Source organism: Chiloscyllium plagiosum, chromosome 7 (genome assembly GCF_004010195.1).
Source record: "Chiloscyllium plagiosum isolate BGI_BamShark_2017 chromosome 7, ASM401019v2, whole genome shotgun sequence".
Classification (NCBI taxonomy): Eukaryota; Metazoa; Chordata; class Chondrichthyes; order Orectolobiformes; family Hemiscylliidae; genus Chiloscyllium; species Chiloscyllium plagiosum.
In genome coordinates, this window is record NC_057716.1 from 73275902 (window position 1) to 73297465 (window position 21564).

The following is a 21564-nucleotide window of genomic DNA, read 5'->3' on the forward strand; positions in this document are numbered from 1 at the left end:
ACCCCTCCTGTTCATATACCCATCCAGATGCTTGTGAATTTGTAATTGTACTAGACTCCACCAATTCCTTGGACAGCTCATTCCATACACACACCACCCTGTGTGAAAAGGTTGCCCCTTAGGTCTCTTTTATATCTTTCCCCTCTCACCTTAAATCTTTTAGATCCTTCCCCTTTCACACTAAACCTATGCCCTGCAGTTCTGGACTCCCCCACCCCAGGGAAAAGATCTTGTCTATTTACCCTATCCATGCCCCTCATGATTTGCTAAACCTCTAAAAGGTCACCCCTCAGCCTCCGACTTTCCAGGGAAAACAGCCCTAGCCCATTCAGCCTTTCCTTATAGCTCCAATCCTCCAACAAGGATTGCCCTTGTAAATCTTTTTTGAACCCTTTCAAGTTTCACAACATCTTTCCGATAGGAAGGAGACCAGAACTGCATGCAATATTCCAACAGTGACCTAACCAATGTCCTGTACAGCTGCAACATGACCTCCCAACTCCTATACTCAATACTCTGACCAATAAAGGAAAGCATACCAAACGCTTTCTTCACTAACCCATCTATCTGCGACATCACTTTCAAGGAGCTATGAACCTGCACTCCAAGGTCACTTTGTTCAGCAACACTCCTTTGGACCTTACCATTAAGTGATCAATCCTGCTAAGATTTGCTTTCCTAAAATGCAACACCTTGCATTTATCTAAATTAAACGGTATCTGCCACTCTTCTGTCTGTCTGAACAAGATCCCATTGTAATCTGAGGTAACCTTCATTACTGTCCACTGCACCTCCAATTTCAGTGTCATCTACAAACTTATTAACTATGCCTCCTACCTTCACATCCAAATCATTTATATAAATGAAGAAAAGCAGTGGATCCAGCACCAATCCAAGTGGCACCATTGGCTGGTCATAGACCTCCAGTCTGAAAAGCAACCCTCCTCCACCACCCTCCGTCTTCTACTTTCAAGCCAGTTCTGCATCCAAATGACTAGTTCACCCTGTACTTCGTGATCTAATCTTGCTAATCAGTCTCCAATGAGGAACCTTGTTGAATGCCTCATTGGAGTCCATATAGATCGCGTCCACCGTTCTGACCTCAATGCTCACTGTTACCTCTTCAACAAACTCAATCAAGTTTGTGAGACATGATTTCCCACACAAAGCCATGTTGACTATCCCTAATCAGTCCTTGCCTTTCCAAATATATGTCCATCCTGTCCCTCAGGATTCTCTCCAACAATTTGCCCACCACCAATGTCAAGCTCACCGGTCTATAGTTCCCTGGCTTTTCTTTACCACCTTTCTTAAACAGTGACACCATGTCAGCCAATCTCCAGTCTTCAGGCAACAAATTTGCGACGATCAATGATACAAATATCTCAGCAAGGGGCCCAGCAATTACTTCCCTAGCTACCCAGAGTTCTAGGGTACACCTGATCAGGTCCTGGGGTTTTATCCAATCTTATGCGCTCAAGACTTCCAGCACTACTTCCTCTGTAAAATGGACATTTTTCTAGATGTCACCACAGATTTCCCCATATTCTTTATCTTTCACATTCTTCTCCACAGTAAACCCTGATGCAAAATACTCATTTAGTATCTCCTCCATCTTCTGCTGTTCCACACACAAGCTGCTTTGCTGATCTTTGAGGGGCCCTATTCTTTCCCAAGTTACCCTCCGGAACAGGGCAAGATACTATCTCCATAACACAGCAGACTGAAGCATTCTGAAATTAACAGGAGAAGTCTGAATATATAAATTAATTTAGAATAGCAAATTCAAAGTCAAAATCAGGTATAGAAGGGGGAAGAAATACTGGATAGAAAAAAATACACAAGGTTGTAATATTCATTTTAAAATCTCTAACAATTAAATCATAAGATTGTGAAATACAGGCAAAATAATCAATTTCAATTTAGTAGGCAGTCAATATCTAATGAATGTAGGTTTGCTCGCTGAGCTAGAAGGTTCATTTCCAAACACTTCGTCACCATAATAGATAACAACTTCAGTGAGCTTCTGGACGAAGCTTGTATCGGACGTTAAATGAAGTTTTGGATTCCAGTTGATTTAAGCAAATAAATTATCTTTACTATAAAGACAGAATAGACAGGAAAACTTCCTTTCAACAAGGGCATACACAACTGCACTAACAAAATTCAAGTTTTCAAACCAAAAAGTTTATTCAATCTCTAGAAATAGTTCAAGCCTGACATCAGTGGTGATAAAACTATTGGAAGAGAAGTGGTGTAACAGGATTTACATGATTTGGAAAGGCAAGGATTGATTAGAGATAGTGAATATTGATTTGAGCTAGGGAAATCATGTCTTACTAACCTGATTCATGATTTGGAGATGCCGGTGTTGGACTGGGGTGTACAAAGTTAAAAATCACAACGCCAGGTTATAGTCCAACATGTTTAATTGGAAGCACACTAGCTTTCGGAGCGACGCTCCTTCATCACCTGAAGGAGCGTCGTGATTTTTAACCTGATTCAGTTTTTCGAAGAAGTGGTAAAGAAGATTGATGAAGGCAGAGCAGTTCATTAAGTTCCACATGCTAGACTGATTAGCAAGGTTAGAGCACATGGAATTCAGGGGGAGCTGGCCAATTGGATGCAAAATTAGCTTGAAAGAAGACAAGAGGGTGGTGGTGGAGGGTTGTTTTTCAGGCTGGAGGCCTGTGACCAGTGGTGTGCTGCAAGGATCGCTACTGAGTCCTCTGGTTTTCTGTCATTTATATAATTTGGTTACGAATGTAGGAGGTATGGTTAGTAAGCTTGCAGATGACACCAAAATTGATGATGCATTGGACAGCAAAGACGTTACTCAGAGTACAATGGGACCATGATCAGACAGGTTAATGGAGTTTGATTTAGATAAAAAGGTGGTGTTGCGTTTTACTAATACAAACCAAGGCAGGACTTACTCAGTTAATGGTAGGGCCCTGGGGTGCAATGCTGTCCAGAGAGACCTGGGGGTGCAGGTGCACAGTTTCTTGTAAGTGAAGTCACAGGTAGGCAGGGTGACTGTAGCATTTTGCACCCTTGCCTTTGTTGGTCAAGGCATTGAGTACAGGAGTTAGGATAATCATGTTGCAGCTGTACAAGAAATTGGTTCGGCCAATCTATTAGAATACTGCACTCAGTTCTGGTCTCCTTACTATGAGAGAGATGTTGTGAAATGTGAAACAATTCAGAAAAGGTTTAAAAGGACGTTGCTGGGTTTGGAGGATTTGACCTATAGGGAGAGGCTGAATAGGCTGGGGCTTTTTCCTTGGAGTCCTGGAGGCTGAGAAATGAACTTATAGAAATTTATAAAAACACGAGGGGAAAGAAAAGGGTCAATTGCCAAGGTCTTCTTCTCAGGATAGGGAAGTCCAAAAGTGAGAGGAAAGGTCTAAAAAGGGACCAGAGGGGCAACTTTGGTGCGTGTATAGAACAAGCTGACAGAAGTAAAAGCTGACAGAAGTAGTAGTGGAGGTGGGTACAATTACAACATTTAAAAGGCATCTGCCTAGGTACATAACTCAGAAGGGTTTACAGGGATATGGGCCAAATGCTGGCAAATCAGACTAGATTAGTTTATGATATATGGTTGGCATGGACAAGTTGGACTGACTGTTTCTATTGTGTATAACTCTATGACTCTAAATGCTCACCTCTCGAAGTGTTGGCTTGCCTTTGAAAAACTCTGTGTTCTTGCTACTTTTTGGGGGATTAAACCGTGGATTCAAGAAAGCACAACCATTAGCAATGGCTTCTAGAGGAGCTGGTCCTTCATATGGAAAACCAAGGCCGACAAACAACTGTAAAAGAAAGTTTTTTTTAACAATACAGTGCAAGACAAACATTAAGTACAGATCAAGAGGTGAAATGTAAACATGCCCATAACATCATAACAGATAACAGTTTGGTATTAGAGTGATCACAAGCATACTAAGAACAATAATGCCAAACAAAAAACAAAGTCTGCTGGCCACTTTAAAACAGACAATAATGTAAAAGGATGACAACTACAAAAGCATAACACAAAATATTAAAATATGCAGAAAACACAGGGGGCTAAATTTGCAGCTAAATGCAAAGCTGCAGAATATTACTTCAAAACTAGAGGGATTTTCCTTAACTTTCAGAAGTGAAAAAGCAAGCAGAAATAATAATAATGTACCAATACACAAAATGTAATTTTGTAACAAAAAGCAATGAAATTATTTATAATGATTCTCCTGTTCCTATTTCAGAGGAACTCGCCCCAATTTTTCTTCAACTTTCCCTTTCTGTTTATGGTGACAATGATCTTCACTAACTCTCATACCAGGAGTTGCTACTTTAGTGGATCAAAATTGTGATATGCATGGCCTGGATTTCCAGATCTCATGAACTATCACAGGGAACGGAACGGATGTTGGGGTTAAAATTTCTTTCTCTATGGGTTGTACAAAGCATGTGTTGCAAACCAAGATGCACAATGCTGGTTTGAAATTATGATGCATGAACATTACTTGGATAATCTGCTGGCATAAGTCATCCTTCCTTAGATACTCAACCAGTTTAAAGAAATAAATATTGGCTTATTTGTTCAACATTCTGTCCCAGCAGGATAGGTGGAGGTGCAATCTCCAGTGCCCTTGATGCTGAACAGTTGGCAAAGCATTCCTTGTCCTCTGCAACAATTCGTAAAGACACTAAAGCTAAGGTATAGCCCCCTTTTCACTCCTCCCCATGCAATTTTGGGAAGAGGGCTAAAATATGTTGTTAACAAATAGCTGTTCAAATCAGATATCCCATTTTCTGCATTAAACTGAAAATTGGTCTCTTCACTACTAGAAAGTTTCTCACATGGACAATGGTCTTTAAAGTTGATTTTGCAAAAATGGTGCAATATTCACCATGACTCCATAAAAGTCAGTGATTGTACCTTGCAGAAACAAGTTCAAAAATATTTTTCCTTTTTATCTACTTTCTAAATGCTAGGTGATTAATAATATTTCAAATGAATGATTCCAGAGTGGCCGGTATCCCATCAAGTCACCCTTCATTTACACGTGCACTGGACTTAACACTGGTCCAGCTTCCTCAAAGCCAGTTCTTCGAGTTAGCAGAAACTCTGACACTGCTGTTTATAATCAGTCAGCTGGGGGTCTCTGATTGGACCAGATTGACAGGCCCAATCGGGGAACTCATTCTATGGAGATCCACCTGCTGACTTTTTTTTTTAAACAATCACTATAATTGTTTCTCCTTTAATTCCAGGGACAAAGGACAGTTTTTTTCACCATGTAGCTTTTTCTGGGGCGTTTTTGCACCAGGTACGGTACCAACTCAGCTCTGGTTATGGGCGGTGTACTAGACTGTAGCCCGCCTCTTGTGCCCAGAGTATCTCTGAAGAAATTCATCCTTTACTTCAAGTAGAAAAGACATTAAAGGCTGTGACATCCGCTGTGTCCATCTCAGACTTTAAGGTTTCTTCTATGCTAGATGAAGGGGAGAACCTACAGGCTCTGACATTCCTTCCAGCTGTTCGGAGAGGCCGGATGTTTTTCTCCTGCCCTGTCTGCAGGTTTGCAGCTTTCAGGTGGTTCACGTACTTGTTCAGAACTGTCTCATCTGCTTGAACTTTGCAAGTCACAGGACCGAACATAGTGTTGACCATTCTTCTGATCCATACAGGACTATTTCCATGGTTTCAGCACCAAATTTCATCCCTTGAAGTAAATGGTCGCTCTTTAAAATTTGCATCCTATATAGATAGGGTGATTAAGGTGGCATTTAGCATGGTTGTCTTTGCTGTTTAGACCTTTGAGTGTAGGAGTTGGGACATGATGTTGAGATTGTACAGGATATTGGTGAGGCCTCTTCTGGAGTGCTGTATTCAGTTTATTACTCCCTGTTATGGGAAGGATATTATTAATCTGGAGGAGGTTCAGAAGAGATTTACCAGGACGTTGTTGGGATTGGAGGGTTTGAGTCAAAAAGAGTCTGGGACACTTTTTCACTAGTAGGTTGAAAAGTGCCCTTATAGGAGATTTATAAAATAATGAGTGGTATAGTTAAGACGAATGGCATGTGTCTTTTTCATGGGGTCAGGGATTTCAAGATTAGGACACATACTTTTAAGGTGAGAGGAGAAAGATTTTTAAAAAAAGACAAGGAACATTTTTTAATTTTAAACTCAGTAGTTCATGTGTAGAACGAACTTCCAGAGGAAGTGGTAGATGCATGTAGTTACAACGTTTAAAAGACATTTAAACTGACACATGAATAAGAAACATTTGGATGGATATTGGTCAAGGGCAGGCAGGTGGACTGGTTTAGTTTAGGATTATGGTTGGCATGGACTGATTGGACCGAATGGTCTGCTCCTGTGCTGTATGCGCTAAGCATCAAGTCTGGCATTGGCATTTCTAATGACGTTTCACCTTCCCATTTCCCCCTCAAGTTCTGGTGCAGACGTGGGAGTCGGGGCACTTTTGATTGCAGGCATTTGATCTTCAAATGTGTAACCTGGTCTTGACGAATGTACAACCTAAATAGGTCACTTTGGATGCCTGGAACACATATGTTTTTCCTTTCTAAAGCGTACACATTGGAGAAACATCTAAGGAGTATATCCAAGCTTTCTAAGAGCACTTTAGTGGTCTTCCCTGTTACTAGCTTGTCATCCAGATAACTGATGACCTGGGATACACCTTGTAAAACGTTCCCCATCATCTGAAAAATGGCACAGGTCGACAACACCACAAATGGCAGTCTTGTACATTGGTACAAACCCTTACGAGTGTTAATTGGAGTATACTTCTGGTAATCCTCGTCTAATTGCAATTGCAAGTATGCATGACTCATCTCCAACTTAGTGAAGATCAGCTCCCCTGTTGGCTTTGCCTATAAGTTTTCTGTGCAAGGGATTGGGAATTTATCCATCTGCAGGAAGCTGTTTAGCTTTTGTTTAAAATCACCACAAAGGCAAACTGACCCATCAGGCTTTTCAATCTGTACAACCAGTGCTGCCATTCTGTGACGGTTTATATTGGCTTGATGATTCCTTCGCTTTATAGCTTGATTTCTGCCTTTACATTTGCACACAAAGCAAATGGCACCAGGCAACCTTGTAGCATCGTGGAATTGCTTCAAGGTTAACGTGCAAGTTGGACTTGGCTCCTTTGATACTTGCTAGACCTTCCTGAAAATCCTCTGGATGCTTAATCAGGACTTTACTTGGGCATCCATTTTCTAATTGAAAAAATATTGAGCCAATCAAGGTGAATCTTTCTTAACCAATTTTGTCCCATCAGCTTGGTTAGAGTCTTTTACTACAAATCAGTGGTAACTGAACCAGATGCGTTTCACACAAGACCAGAACCGAAGGTGTACCTTTAATTTATAAAGGCTCCCCAGTATAGCTTCTCATTTAGCAAGATCTTCCATAAACTGAAGAACTGGGCTCCAAAACAAATTCTGTTAAAGACTGATTCTGCAATCACAGATACCAACCTCCAATAGAACCTGGTGACCATTTAACCTGATGTTTATTTGGGTCCTGATTTGGCTATTGGAAAGCAATTTAGCCATTCCAAACCAGATGCAGGTGAGCTCTGCAGGGTGTGCACTCTCCTGGATACTGGCCTGAGTTTTCTTACTCAATTTATGCCTAGTGGACTCTTTTGAGTCTGCATACCGATAGCAACTACAATGGCTCGCCAGACCTGGTCCTGAGAAAAATGTTAACCGTTTGGCTGAGGTTTACCTTTATTTTAGGGTTTTGATGTGTGCTGATCTAGAGTCCCTCTGTATAAAATGGTGTCATGAGTGAGGCGATGCAATTTCCTTCAATCAAGTGGTGTTTCCCCCAAGTTCAGTTGACCTGGCAAGGTTTCCACTTCCATCGGCATATCCTGTAATTCATATGCTCTGCATGCCATATTTTGTAATGACAAAGCCAGTTGTAATGCCTGTCTGAAGTCCAGTTGGACTTCAGCTAGAAGGCGCTTTTGAATAGTGACATTATTAATCCCACATACCCCGGCGTCTCAGCATCTCATTAACTAAAGTCACATAATTCTGTCACTGCTTCTCAAACTGCTGAGTAAAAGTGATCGCATCTCAGAATTGAGGTGACTTGGGGTCATAATATTCCTTAAACCGAACAACTCTTGAAAGGTTTTAATATCTGGTGCCTCAGGAAATGTTAGGGTCCTAATAATTGAAAAAGCAGCGAGTCCACAAGCTGTCAGGATAATTACTTGATGCATTTCATCTGCTCCACTGTCATTTGTGTGGAAGAAACAACACATTCTTTCCACATACTGGGCCGAGTCTTCGATGGAAGCATCAAATGATGGCACGATGCCAGAAATGTTTATCCTAGCTTGAAGACGACTGTTGGGAGGGAATTTCTTCAGAAACATATTCCCTTAACTTGTTGCCAAACATAACTCCACAAAAGTCAGTACCGTCACCAAATCACCCTTTATTTACATGTGCATAGTACTGGAGACTGGACTGGACTCCTCAAGAGCCAACTCTGAGTGAACAGAACACTTGACACTCCTGTTTATATCTGCCAGCCAGGGCTCCTTGACTGGACCCAGTTAACGGCTCCAGTCAGGGAACTCCTTCTGGAGGTCCACCTGACTTACCTTGTTACAATTACCACATTATCTTTCTACTATAATGCACCAAAAAGTCAATATATTTTCAATAATTCAATTTGAGAGAAATTGAAAACTGAACATTTGAAGTAAATGGTTAGAGTAAAAACAATAGTGGGTGCAACTGATCTTATAATATGAAAAACAAAAATGTTATTTACAAGAAAAAGTTCTAAACTGTTTTAAAAATGAGGGACCATTACTGAGGATCTTTTAAGATTCTGCCTTATTATTAATCATTCATACATCAATTAAAAGCTCCTGATAGTCTGTAGAAAGTACCTGTTCCAAAACTCAACCTTTTTGCTGCAATGTATATGGCTTATTTGAGCAATATTGTGGGCAGTCTTGTGCTATTCAGGGCTTGCATTGGAGCTGCAGATAATTTATTTTAGAATCCTTATATTTGCTGAGCAAGAGACCTTCAATTTTTTTTTAGATTTGAGAATCCAAAAAAAATTGACATGCTTACACTAGTACTCATAAACTTTGGATCTTCAAAGAATAGCATGGAATGCTTGAAAGTTTATTGGGATTTCACCTGTGAAACTGCACACTCCCAGGTGTGTCTCATCCATACATGTGAATCTAATCATATCTATAAATGCAGGCAAATAGATAAAAATTTACCTGCAATGGTGTTTCTTTAAAAAAAGAAATTTTTCCAAAAGTTGAATGGCTTAACTGGACTTGCCCTTTCTCAACATTCTTAAAAAGTGAAAGCAGCAGCACTAACATGTCACGGATTTAATATTGGATAAACAAAATTAATCAAACATGTTGTGACTGATGACATCAGAAAACACAAATGCTAGCAACCAAACAAATGAAATTCAGAAGTCAGATTGAAATATTTCAAGGCTTCTCTGCGAATTGCAAAACAGTGATTAGCACTGCTGCCTCACAGCACCAGAGACCCGGGTTCAATTCCCACCTCGGGCTACTGTCCGTGTGGAGTTTGCACATTCCCCACGCATCTGCATGGGTTTCCTCCGGGTGCTCCGGTTTCTTCCCATAGTCCAAAGATGTGCAGGTCAGGTGAATTGGCCATTCTAAACTGCCTGTAGTGTTTGGTGCATTAGTCAGAGGGTCTGGGTGGGTTACTCTTCGGAGGGTCAGTGTGGACTTGTTGAGCCAAAGGGCCTGTTTCCACACTGTAGGGAATCTAATCTAAAAATCAGCCTGGTACCTTATTTGTTTAATGCTTCTTGAACTAAACCAATACTAAATACCTTTTAAAGGATTGACACCTTAATGAAAAATATGAATTGTTTTAATCTCTGGGTGGATGATAAGAATTGGAGCAGAAATAGACCATTCAGCCCATTGAGATTGTTCGACCATGGATCATACAAACACTCCAGCTTGTGCCACTCCACTCAACATGCCCAGAGCCGATTGGCCTCAACACCTAATTCCCCATGTCCTTCAGAGAACATCTCCGGGACATCTGCACCAACCAACTCCACTGGCCCACTTCAACTCCCACTCCCACTCCACCAAGGATATGCAGGTCCTGGGCTTCCGCCATTGCCACTCCCTTACCACCTGATGCCGTGGGGTTGGAGGGTCCCAAGGTGAAAGATGGGGCATTCTTCCTTCAGGCATCAATGTGGATTTCACCAGTTTCCTCAATTCCCCTCCCTCCATCTTATCCCAGTTACAACCTTCCAACTCGGCACTGCTCTCATGACCTGTCCATCTTCCTTCCCAGCAATCCACTTCAATCTCCTCTCTGACCTTATGGGCGGCACGATGGCACAGTGGTTAGCACTGCTGCCTCACAGCGCCAGAGACCCGGGTTCAATTCCCGCCTCAAGTGACTGACTGTGTGAAGTTTGCACGTTCTCCCCGTGTCTGCGTGGGTTTCCTCGGGGTGCTCCGGTTTCCTCCCACAGTCCAAAGATGTGGTCAGGTGAATTGGCCATGCTAAATTGCCCTTAGTGTTAGGTAAGGGGTAAATATAGGGGTATGGGTGGGTTGCCCTTCGGCAGGGCGGTGTGGATTTGTTGGGCCGAAGGGCCTGTTTCCACACTGTAAGTAATCTAATCTAATCTAATCTTTCACCGTTACCCCCAACCTCATCTACCTACCACATTCTCAGCTACCTTCCCTCCAGCCCCATCCCCCTCCCATTTATCTCACCACCCCTTCGGCTCACAGCCTCATTCCTGATGAAGGGCTTGTGCCCAAAATGTCGACTCTCCTGCTCCTTGAATGCTGCCTGAACAGCTGTGCTTTTCAAGGAACACACTCTCAACTCTAATCTCCAATCCCATAAATAAATAAAATAAAATAAAAAAAGGATACCTCCTCAAATTTAGCAACAATTGCCTTCCTCTTTTTCCGATAGATTGCTTACTGAATTTATGCTTCTTCCTGCTCTCACATTGAGCTGAAAAACATCATTTACCTTGCTTTAATATCATTCACCTTGACCTTTCTTTCACCTTCATCTTGTTTGCCTGACTCTTCCTTTCCTTGTCTTCTCTCCATTGTTTTTGTTCATTTCCACATGGGATTAGAGAATCGCTGGCTATACCAGCATTTACTACCCGTCCCTAATGACCCTGGAAACAGTAGAGTTGAGCTGCCTCTTGAACTGCTGCAGTCCTGGGGTGCAGTATGGATGCCGTCATGGTGCTGCCTGTAAGCAAGTTGCAAAATTATGAACCCGCTACAACGAAGGAATGGAAATATAATTCTAAGCCATGATGACTTGAGACTTGCAGGTAGTACACAGGTGCATTTGCTGCCTTTGTCCTGGAATGAATGTTGGTGGTGGTGGATGGTGTGCTAATCAAGTGGATGGCTGTGCCCTGGATGGTGTTGAACTCTTATTGGAACTGCATTAGGCAAATGAAAAGTATTCCAAAACACTCCTGACTTGTGCTTTGTACATGATGGTAGGCAGGCACTGGGGAGACAGGAGAAGAGTTAGTCACTGCAGTTTTCCTAGGTGTTGACCACCTTTTGTATCCATTGTATTTACCTGGCAGGACCAGTTCAATTTCTAGTCAATGTTAACTCTCAGGATGTTGCAGTGCCAATGAACATTAAAAAGGGGAAATGGTTAGATTTTTTTCTTGTCAGAGACTGTCATTGCCTGGCACTTGTGTGCCATGAAGTGTTGTGTATTCGTTAAGTATGATGGACTGCCACTTTGTATCTAATCATGTGATGCAAAACGGTCATCAGCCATTTTGAACAAGAAACAGCTTACTCTATCCTTGCTGCCTGTACAGTAAACACCATTATTAAAACTCCTGTTCTTGTTTAACACTTTGATCTCCTGACCCTTCTGGAAACGTAATAGAAAGAAAATTAACAATACAAATAAAAACCGCTTAGAGATTCACCAGATCAAAACACTGATTCATAGAAAAAATATAGAATCACATTCCTAACAGCAAAACATGCTGATAAAAATGAGGAAAGAAATCAAAAGACACCCTGGCTGCACTGAAGCATATAGTCAGTTTTAAAACAAAAAGGTGAACAGTGCAGAAGAAGCTTGCTCCACCCTGAAGGAACACACTAAAAATAGTCTACATTGAAAGAAAGACTTAGAGCTAGTAGTGCAGACTCAAAAGAAAAACAGGTAGGCTCAGAAATAGCTCATGTTAAACTGGGAGCAGCAAGTCAGTGCGAAGGTTTTCATTGTGCGACACAGGTCCTCACATTTTTTTAATAGAAGAATTATGGGAAATCATAGGAATTGCATGATGAAAATTCCGTGCTGGAACTTCCACAGTGAAATTCCACTATTTTATTCAAATTAATAAAATTGAAGCAGATTGAGGGATCAATGCTTGGACTCTTAACTATTCTCAATGTATAATAATAAATTAGAGTGAGCTAAAGAATATTTCCAAGTTTGCACATAACACAAAGCTGTGTAGGCAGATGAGCTGCAAGGATGGAGCGGAGATGCTTCAGTATGATTTAGACAAATTGAGTGAGTGGACAAATGCATAGCAGATGAAATACAATGTGGACAAATGTGAAGTTATCCACTTTGGTACCAAAAACAGGAAGGCAGATTATCTGAACGGTAATGGATTGGGAAAGGGAGAGATGCAACGAGACCCAGGTGTCATTCTACAAGAGTCGCAGAAAGTAAGCATACAGGTGCAGCAGACAGTGAAAACAGCAAATGATATTGTGGCCTTCACAGCGAGAGGATTAGAGTACCTTTGCATGCCTTGCTGCAATTGTACGTACCTTGGTGAGATCACACCTGGAATATTGTGTGCAGTTTTATCTCCTTATGAGGATGATGTTCTGGCCATACAAGGAGGGTAACCAAAGTTTACCAGACTATTCATGGGATAGCAGGACTAATGCATGATAAAACACTGGATTGGTTATGACTGTATTCAATGAAGTTAAGAAAAAAATAAGGGTAGGAATCTCAGAAAACTGTAAAATTCTAACAGGACTTAACAGGGTAAACACAGATGCTCCTCATGTCCTGGAAGTCCAGAACAAGGGGTGACAGTCTCAGGATATGTGGTAGCCATTTAGGACTGAAATGAGAAAATAATTCACCAAGAACGTGGTCTACCTGAGCAATACTCTGCCACAGGTTGAAGCCAAAACACTGAATATTTTCAAAGGAGGAGATACAATTTTTAGGGTTAAATAGATCAAAGATATATACAGCAAAACCACAATCAGGTATGAGCATGATCAGCCATGATTGTACTCAATAATAGAGCCAGCTGGAAGGGCCAAATGTGTTCCTATATATGCTGATTGTCAACAATGCACACGTATCACACTTTGTACCTACTTGTGTTCCTATATATGCTGATTGGACAGCAAAGCAAATTTGTAAGATCTGCCTTAGTTGTATATTCTATTTAAAATGTAACTTGTAGTTTATAATTAGAGTTGACAGCAATCTGGCTGTTAATGACATTCAATACATGTTGATTCTTTATTGTACAGACTAGATGGTTACTCATATAGTAAAAAATAATTTTGAACAGAGGACATTGTAACTTAGTTCCTGCAATAAGTAACTGGGACTTTGGATTTCTCTCTCAAAAGAAAAAAAAAGTTATGGTCTTAACCAAAATCACAACTTATTTGGAACTTTTGCTTGTATCTATTTGCTCTGCATGTCCAGCATTCTCAATATAGCTTTCTGGCATTTTTTGCTTTTAAGTATAGCATATGAAATAGTTTATTTTTACATAAAATAACCTAACTTTACCGAAAAGAAACAGCAGTTGTTGAACAATTTGGACACAGATCACATGATATGCAGAGATGGTGAGAGTTTTCAGTGAGACAGGATAATGTAATGGAAAAATCAAGCAGTGTAAAATTTGTACATTCCTACTGAAGATGAAAATCATGTGTATGGTGTTTAGTTTATTATTTAATAATAGAATGGTAGTGTTTTAGATGTTTTACTTGGTTTAACTTTGTTACAGACATAACTTGGTCTGACAGTGGAACAGCTTCATTATGGTGCAGTCTTTTGATATAGAGCTTCATAGTGAAAATCTCTAAATACAAGAAAATCAGCTCAGACTGAGGCATTCCCTTGCAGCTAACAATAGAATATTTGTGTTTTCTCAATGCACAAAGTTTTTTGTTTTAAAAAAATTACAAGTCAAATTAATTTCTGAAGCTTTGTATGCAATCAAGATGAACAAATCACATTTTCAAATTCGAAAAACCCACTTTATAAAATTAAACAGAAATTGAAAAAAATAAAGGCCGTGGCTTCCATCACTTCTTGATGTGGGTTGTTTTGCCTTTTTGTCGACTAATCTATTTCTCTCCACATGATTTTATAAAATTCCAACATAATGACTGTTAGAACTCAATTTGGATTAGCACAAGATCAGAATTCTACAACTTCACTTTTTTTTTTCCCTGTATGTACATTTATATTCTGAAGCAGAGAAGTGATCGTCAACAATGCACACGTATCACACTTTGTACCTTTGTTTCCCTTAGAAGAAGTTGTAGATCACGTCCACTCAGTATCCCATGGTTTTTCACATAGCTAGGAATGTGGACTGTGCTCGTTCCATGAACAGTGCCATGAACTTCTGTGTAGCTATGGATTATATCCAAGTAAGACCTCTTATCCTGTAGAGACACAGGAGAAGAAACACATTTGATTTACTGGAGCCTGAATTAATGTACAAGAAAGCAAAATATTTAGATCATCTCCTTCTTGGTTATTTCCTGAAGTGGAATTACAGCAATAAAATTTTATGTAATGTGTGAAATTGAGGAATACAAGTGAAAAATGCTTAGAGAATGATCCAAGAGTATAACTCAGTCATTACAGACGGGGCAATATGCCAGCTACACAATCTCATTAAAGTATACCTGAACTTAAAAGATTACAAATAATCAGTGACCAACAAGACCATAAGCAAACTTAAAGTCTGAAAATGTAAAATTCTGGCAGAGTATCATAGTGGTATTTCCATTGTACCAATAATCCTGAGACTCAGGCTAATATTCTGGGTTTGTATCCCACAACAGCAGATAGTGAAATTGAAAATAATTTTAAAATATGGAATAAAAAAAAGTTAGTCTAATGGAAGATCATGAACTATTGTTGTCGCAAACCCTTCTGGTTCACTAATATCCTTTAGGGAAGAAAAATTGAATATAATATCGAAATTTATTTTGTTTCTTCACTGGATTTTTCTTTGTAAAATGCCATGTGTTTAAAGTAGTCATATTCCAGTACCTATATTAATAACAGAAATCAAATATAAAAAAAACAAAGTCCATCTTTGTACAATTTACAGTTCATGGGTTCCTAACATCAAGGAAAAGACTGGAACCACATTCTACTATGCCGCAAAAAGCAGATATCAAAGCCACCAAATCCATCTAGTCTGTGCATTTTTAGACACGATGGATAATTTAGCATGCCCAATGCAACTAACTTGCACATCTTTGGACTGTGGGAGGAACCAGAGCACCTGTCAGAAATCCATGAAGACACAGAAAACATGCAGACTCCACACAGTCACCCAAACTGGAATCAAACCCAGGTTGTTGGTGCAATGAGGCAGCAGTGCACTGTACTGAGCCACTGTGCCACATCTGCCCTTACTGTTTTAAGGTTGGATGCCTGTGACCTGTGGTATGCCGCAAGTATTGGTGGTGGGTCCACTGCTTTTTGTCATTTATACAAATGATTTGGATGCAAATATAGGAGGCATGTTTAGTAAGTTTGTAGATGACATCAACATTGGTGGCGTAGTAGACAGTGAAGAGGGTTACCTCAGAGTACAACAGGACCTTGATCAAATGGGCTGAGGAGTGGCAGGTGGAGTTTAATCTAGATAAATATGAGGTACTACATATTGTTATGGCAGGACTTATAACATTAACCTTAAAAGTTCCTGGGGCGAATTGCTGAACAAAGAGAAGTTAGAGTGCAGGCTCATAGTTCTTTGAGCGGAAGGTGACATCGTTTCACTGACCTTCTTCTCAAATAGAGTATAGAATTTCAATGAAAGACTCACAATTACCACGAGAAAGAAAGATCATCAGGCATATGCAGGAATGTAGAGTTGAAGTTAGTCACATCAGCCACGATCTTACTGAAAGGTGAAGCAGGATCAAAGGTCTGAATAGTCTATTCTTCCTTTCTCATATGTTAGTACATCACACCAAATAAAAGGCAAATCAAGATTGAAATATGAAAAGGTTAAAAGATGAGTTCCAATAACCCCTATGAAAATATTAATCTAATACCAACAACATTCTGCAAGAACATTACATCCATTAGTAAAGAAACATGTTGGCATTTTTGCCATTGGAACATGTCGTCAATGAGAATGGCTAGCAGTCCAAGAATCAAAATACGTCCTCAAGTAATGGATTCATGGGTTAGTGGCAACTGGACGGCTTTTGATTATCCAAGTGTATTTTTCCCAAAGATGGTAAATACGATGACGACATATGATTTTTCAAAGAAGTGCTTACCATGTTGAATTTTTAATACTTTACACCATGACAAAATAATTACCCATCAAGACTAATTTACTTGACTCTATGTCCATCATAATTTTACTGATATTTCTGCAATTAGAGAAAGTATCTCACTCTCATGCAGCTTCATCCCAATTTACACATTTTCTGTAGAAACCCTTGATTTTGAAAACCAATTAGTTCAACACAAGCATTTTATTTATGAACTTCAAAATACAGCTGGTCAGTATACTTTTAGCGAAATCCTGTACTAACACAGTTACAGTTAAGCTTTGTTGTAGGATTACCAAACTTTCACAGCATTTCATCAGTTTCAAGAAAATGAAACAACAAAAGTGGAGTGTACAAGCAGACAGCAGGGAATTGAGGAATCATGATTATGGGATCCCATTCTTGCACTTCTGCTCAAATTATGAAACATACTTCTGAAGCGCTTTGATGCTTAAATTATCAAATTGGCAATTTGAACTTGACTGATACTAAAGTATTGTTATCAAGTTGATAGTGTGTACTGTACCTTTAAGACAGTGAATGAACACTGTTTTGAGCTGAGAGCTCACAAGCACCTGTCAGATGGCAAGCGAGTAGTCTCAGAGTGGACTGAGAATTGAAAATATGTAACATGTCGTTATAGTACATTAAATGTCTCGAGGGTTCCTGCCTCTTGTATCCCTTCAGGCAGCGACTTCCAGATACCCACAGGCCTCCAGGTGAAACACTGTTAGCTCCATGTCATAAGACCATAAGAAACAGGCTTGTGGATATCTCCAAGTTGCTGCCTGAAAGGGTGCGACAGGCAGGAACCCTCAAGACAGTTAAAGTACTATTTAGATTAGCACTTGAACTCCATGGCATAGAAGGCATTGGAAAATGGGATTAGAACAGATTGACGTTTGATAACCAATATGGACACACTGGTCCAAAGGGCCTCTTTCTGGGCTGAAAATCCCCCAGAGCTTTGTGACCAAAGATGGTTTATTCAGTATCTGATAGCAAATTGTTTCAGAAAAGTAATTGAAGAGTGTTACAACTCTCTTAAATATCCAAGAAACCAACGTTTCTGCAGAAAACTGTCAATCTCCAAAATAGATTCAGTATTCCAAAATTCAACTGACAACCATCTCAAATTAAAACAAGAGAAAACATAAACAAAACAGTTACAGCAATTTCTTACATTATCAGAGAAATAATGTATAATTAAATGATTATAGTGGTGACCATTTAACCCATTTTTGTTTATCCATCCAGAAGGACTCTAAAATCGTCCCTCTGAATTATTTTAGATTATTACATCTTTTACTACTTCAATTACTCTATGCATGCAGGAAGGTTCATTTTGTGAACCACTCACTAATACTCCCAAATATGCTTTAGGATTAAGCCCTGTCTTCAGAAATTAATCAATTATACCCACATATGTAATATGGTATAAAGTTCTGGTCAACAAATCTTATTTTGTAGAAGCAGTATGCACTCCAGAAAGAAAAACACATAACCCATAAGATTTTATAAAAATGTAAAAAGTAAATATATAGCAGTATAAATAGACAGTTTAGCGCTTTCCAAGATAAAAACAGATATTGCTTAGATAAGAGAAAGGTTGAAAATTATGTACCGAGGAGTTACTCCTCTCAGAATCAGACTGATAAGAGTGGGAAGACAAGTGTAGATGCACCTTAAATGGAGGATGAGACGCACTACATGTTGGGAACAAATAAAGAAATTAGATTGTATATTTAAATGGGAAACTCATGAATAAACATACACAGGGACTAAGACACAGAATCTGATTCAAGTTTGAGCACAGTGATAAAATGGTGGGTGTTTTGAAAACAAGGTACAGAATACAAGAATAAAGAAATAAAATTGTACAAAGAAATGGGGAAGCGACAGTTTGAGTTCTGATTGCAGATTTTTGTCATGTTAAAAATTCTGTGTTCAGCACAGATTGAACAAAAACAACTAAGATGAGAAACTACTGATGAGTAAGGTGGGGTCATACAAGTATAACCAAGAAACAGGCCGGTTGTCAGTATTTATACTCTATTTGGGAGTTCCCTTTTTTCCCCCCTTATCTAAATCTACCTTTGCAACCAGATACTCCCTTCTTCCTCAAATGCCCATCAGCCTCCCAATGAATACACAAATTATTCACTTAGAGTCATAGAGTCATGGAGATGTACAGCATGGAAACAGACCCTTCGGTCCAACCCGTCCATGACCACCAGATATCCCAACCCAATCTAGTCCCACCTGCCAGCACCCGGCCCATTTAGCTCTAAACCCTTCCTATTCATATACCCATCCAAATGCCTCTTAAATGTTGCACCTGTACTAGCCTCCACCACTTCCTCTGGCAGCTCATTCCATTCGCATACCACCCTCTGCGTGAAAAAGTTGCCCGTTAGGTCTCTTTTATATCTTTCCCCCCTCACCCTAAATCTATGCCCTCTAGTTCTGGACTCCCTGAAGCCAGGGAAAAGAATTTGCCTATTTACCCTATCCATGCCCTTCATAATTTTGTAAACCTCTATAAGGTCACTCCTTAGCCTCAGACGCTTCAGGGAAAAAAAAGCCCCAGCCTGTTCAGCCTCTCCCTATAGCTCAGATCCTCCAACCCTGGCAACATCCTTGTAAATCTTTTCTGAACCCTTTCAAGTTTCACAACATCTTTCTGATAGGAAGGAGACCAGAATTGCATGCAATATTCCAACAGTGGCCTAACCAATGTCCTGTACAGCCGCAACATGACCTCCCAACTCCTGTACTCAATACTCTGACCAATAAAGGAAAGCATACCAAACGCCTTCTTCACTATCTATCTACCTACGACTCCACTTTCAAGGAGCTGGTGATCACTCCTTCTGGATTGAAAATAGGTCTAACATGCTAGGACTATTAATTTGAAGCAGAGAAGGTTAAATAATATTTTAAAAGGCTGAAGGAGTTAATAAAACAGAAGAAAGCAATGCAGTGCAACAATGGTATGAGAAACTGTTGTCCTTTCAAGTCCCTTTACATTTTAAGTGCTTGGAGTAAAAAGCCACAATATTCTGAATGTAAGGGTATGAGTTTAAATAACTTATCCTTATAATTTAATTCTTGAATCTGGTTATTATCCTAAATCTGCACTGTATTCCCAATAAGACTAGTCTATCTTTTGAGGTGCAGTGCACAGAAACCAATATAATTTTTGATGCGGTCTAATGAAGCTTTTATTCAACTAAAATACCACTTTATCTTTCTGATTTCTCATCTCCTTGGAGAAAGAAGTCATGTCTACTTAGCTGTTTCAGCTAAAATGCCTGGAGAAAGTAGAAATAGCATATACAGGAAATATTCTGATTGCTACCAGAGTCTGACAACAGATGCAAAAAAAATCATTTTCAAGTGATAAATAAAGCCAGTCATTAATAATTATCCTGGAAGAAAGTGAGGACTGCAGAGGCTGGAGATCAGAGTTAAAAAGTGGGGCACTAGAAAAGCACAGCAGGTCAGGCAGCATCCAAAGAGCAGGAAAGTTGCCGTTTCGGGCATAAGCCCTTTGTCATTCCTGATGAAGGGCTTATGCCCAAAACATCGCATCTCCTGCCTCTCAGATGCTGCCTGACTTGCTGTGCTCTTCCAGTGCCACACTTCTTGACATTATTAATTACCCTGCCCACCAAGTGATGGGTACAGATTTAAACATGATATTAAAAGGCAATGATAAAAACCAGGCAGGTGCAAGGACTCAACAATTTTGTTTTTATCATAGCCCATCTAAGTTCAGTCAAATAAATATAAATAGGTAATAATTCTCATTGTAGAATGATTGCTGAATCTATATACCTTCCAAAAATGATCCACTTTGCCATATACAAGAGACTGATTTTGTCTTTTGATATCATCAAGATGACTAATATCACTGGCATTGAGATGTTGTTCAACCACAAATCCTAGGAAGCTGTTGTCAGGTGTGTGAGCTGCAAAGACAGGCAAGATCAAACAACACATCATAATTCGATCAAAATTATCAAACATTAGGGATTTTAGGAATCGATATTTGGTCTTGGTACATATTCTTGAACATTTTAATAATGATAATCTTAGTAATCCAAACCAGAATTGGGAAGCATCACATTGGTGAAAAACTGAATGGCACATATTTAAAAATTAGATTACATTAGATTACTTACAGTGTGGAAAAATGACTCATGCAATAGCAATAAAAATGTTCTCAACCAAAATAACATTAATAAAACATTGAAAAGATAGCAGTAATTATCAGTACTTAAATCAGCAGCTGTGACAATTTCTACAATTGCAAGTAAGCCACTTCTTTACAACAGCCTTAACATTCACATCTCTTTTTATTCTCTTTATATGCTAAAAACATATATAAGCCAAAGAGGCCACACAAACAAAGTGAATGAGCACTAGAAAGTAAGTTAAGAGCCATATGTTGCACTCTGTGAAGATGCACAAGATGCTAGGTTCTCAAGCGCAAAGCAACCTGACAGAAATATGCAAATGGGGACATCCTCACCCTTAACAATTTCTCCTTTGAATCCTCCCACTTCCTCCAGACCAAAGGGGTAGCCATGGGCACACGTATGGGCCCCAGCTATGCCTGTCTCTTTGTTGGCTACGTAGAGCAGTTGATCTTCCGTAATTACACCGGCACCACTCCCCACCTCTTCCTCCGCTACATTGATGACTGCATTGGCGCCACCTCGTGCTCCCATGAGGAGGTTGAGCAATTCATCAACTTCACCAACACATTCCACCCTGACCTTAAATTTACCTGGACCATCTCTGACACCTCCCTCCCCCTCCTGGACCTCTCCATCTCCATTAATAACGACCAACTTGACACTGACATTTTTTACAAACCCACCAACTCCCACAACTACCTGGATTACACCTCTTCCCACCCTAACTC

General features: G+C 39.8%; 1 protein-coding gene across 8 annotated transcripts in view; it reads right to left on the reverse strand.

Annotated features, from left to right (window-relative positions):
• mgat5 (alpha-1,6-mannosylglycoprotein 6-beta-N-acetylglucosaminyltransferase) overlaps positions 1 to 21564 on the reverse strand; it is a 160092-nt gene that overhangs the window by 29786 nt on the left and 108742 nt on the right. For all 8 annotated transcript variants that reach the window (XM_043694045.1, XM_043694044.1, XM_043694046.1 and 5 more), the window contains 3 exons: positions 20472 to 20605; positions 14619 to 14768; positions 3669 to 3815 (listed from right to left, as the gene is read on the reverse strand). In XM_043694045.1, the coding sequence (XP_043549980.1) occupies positions 3669 to 3815; positions 14619 to 14768; positions 20472 to 20605 (431 nt within the window). The remainder of the gene's footprint in view (positions 1 to 3668; positions 3816 to 14618; positions 14769 to 20471; positions 20606 to 21564) is intronic.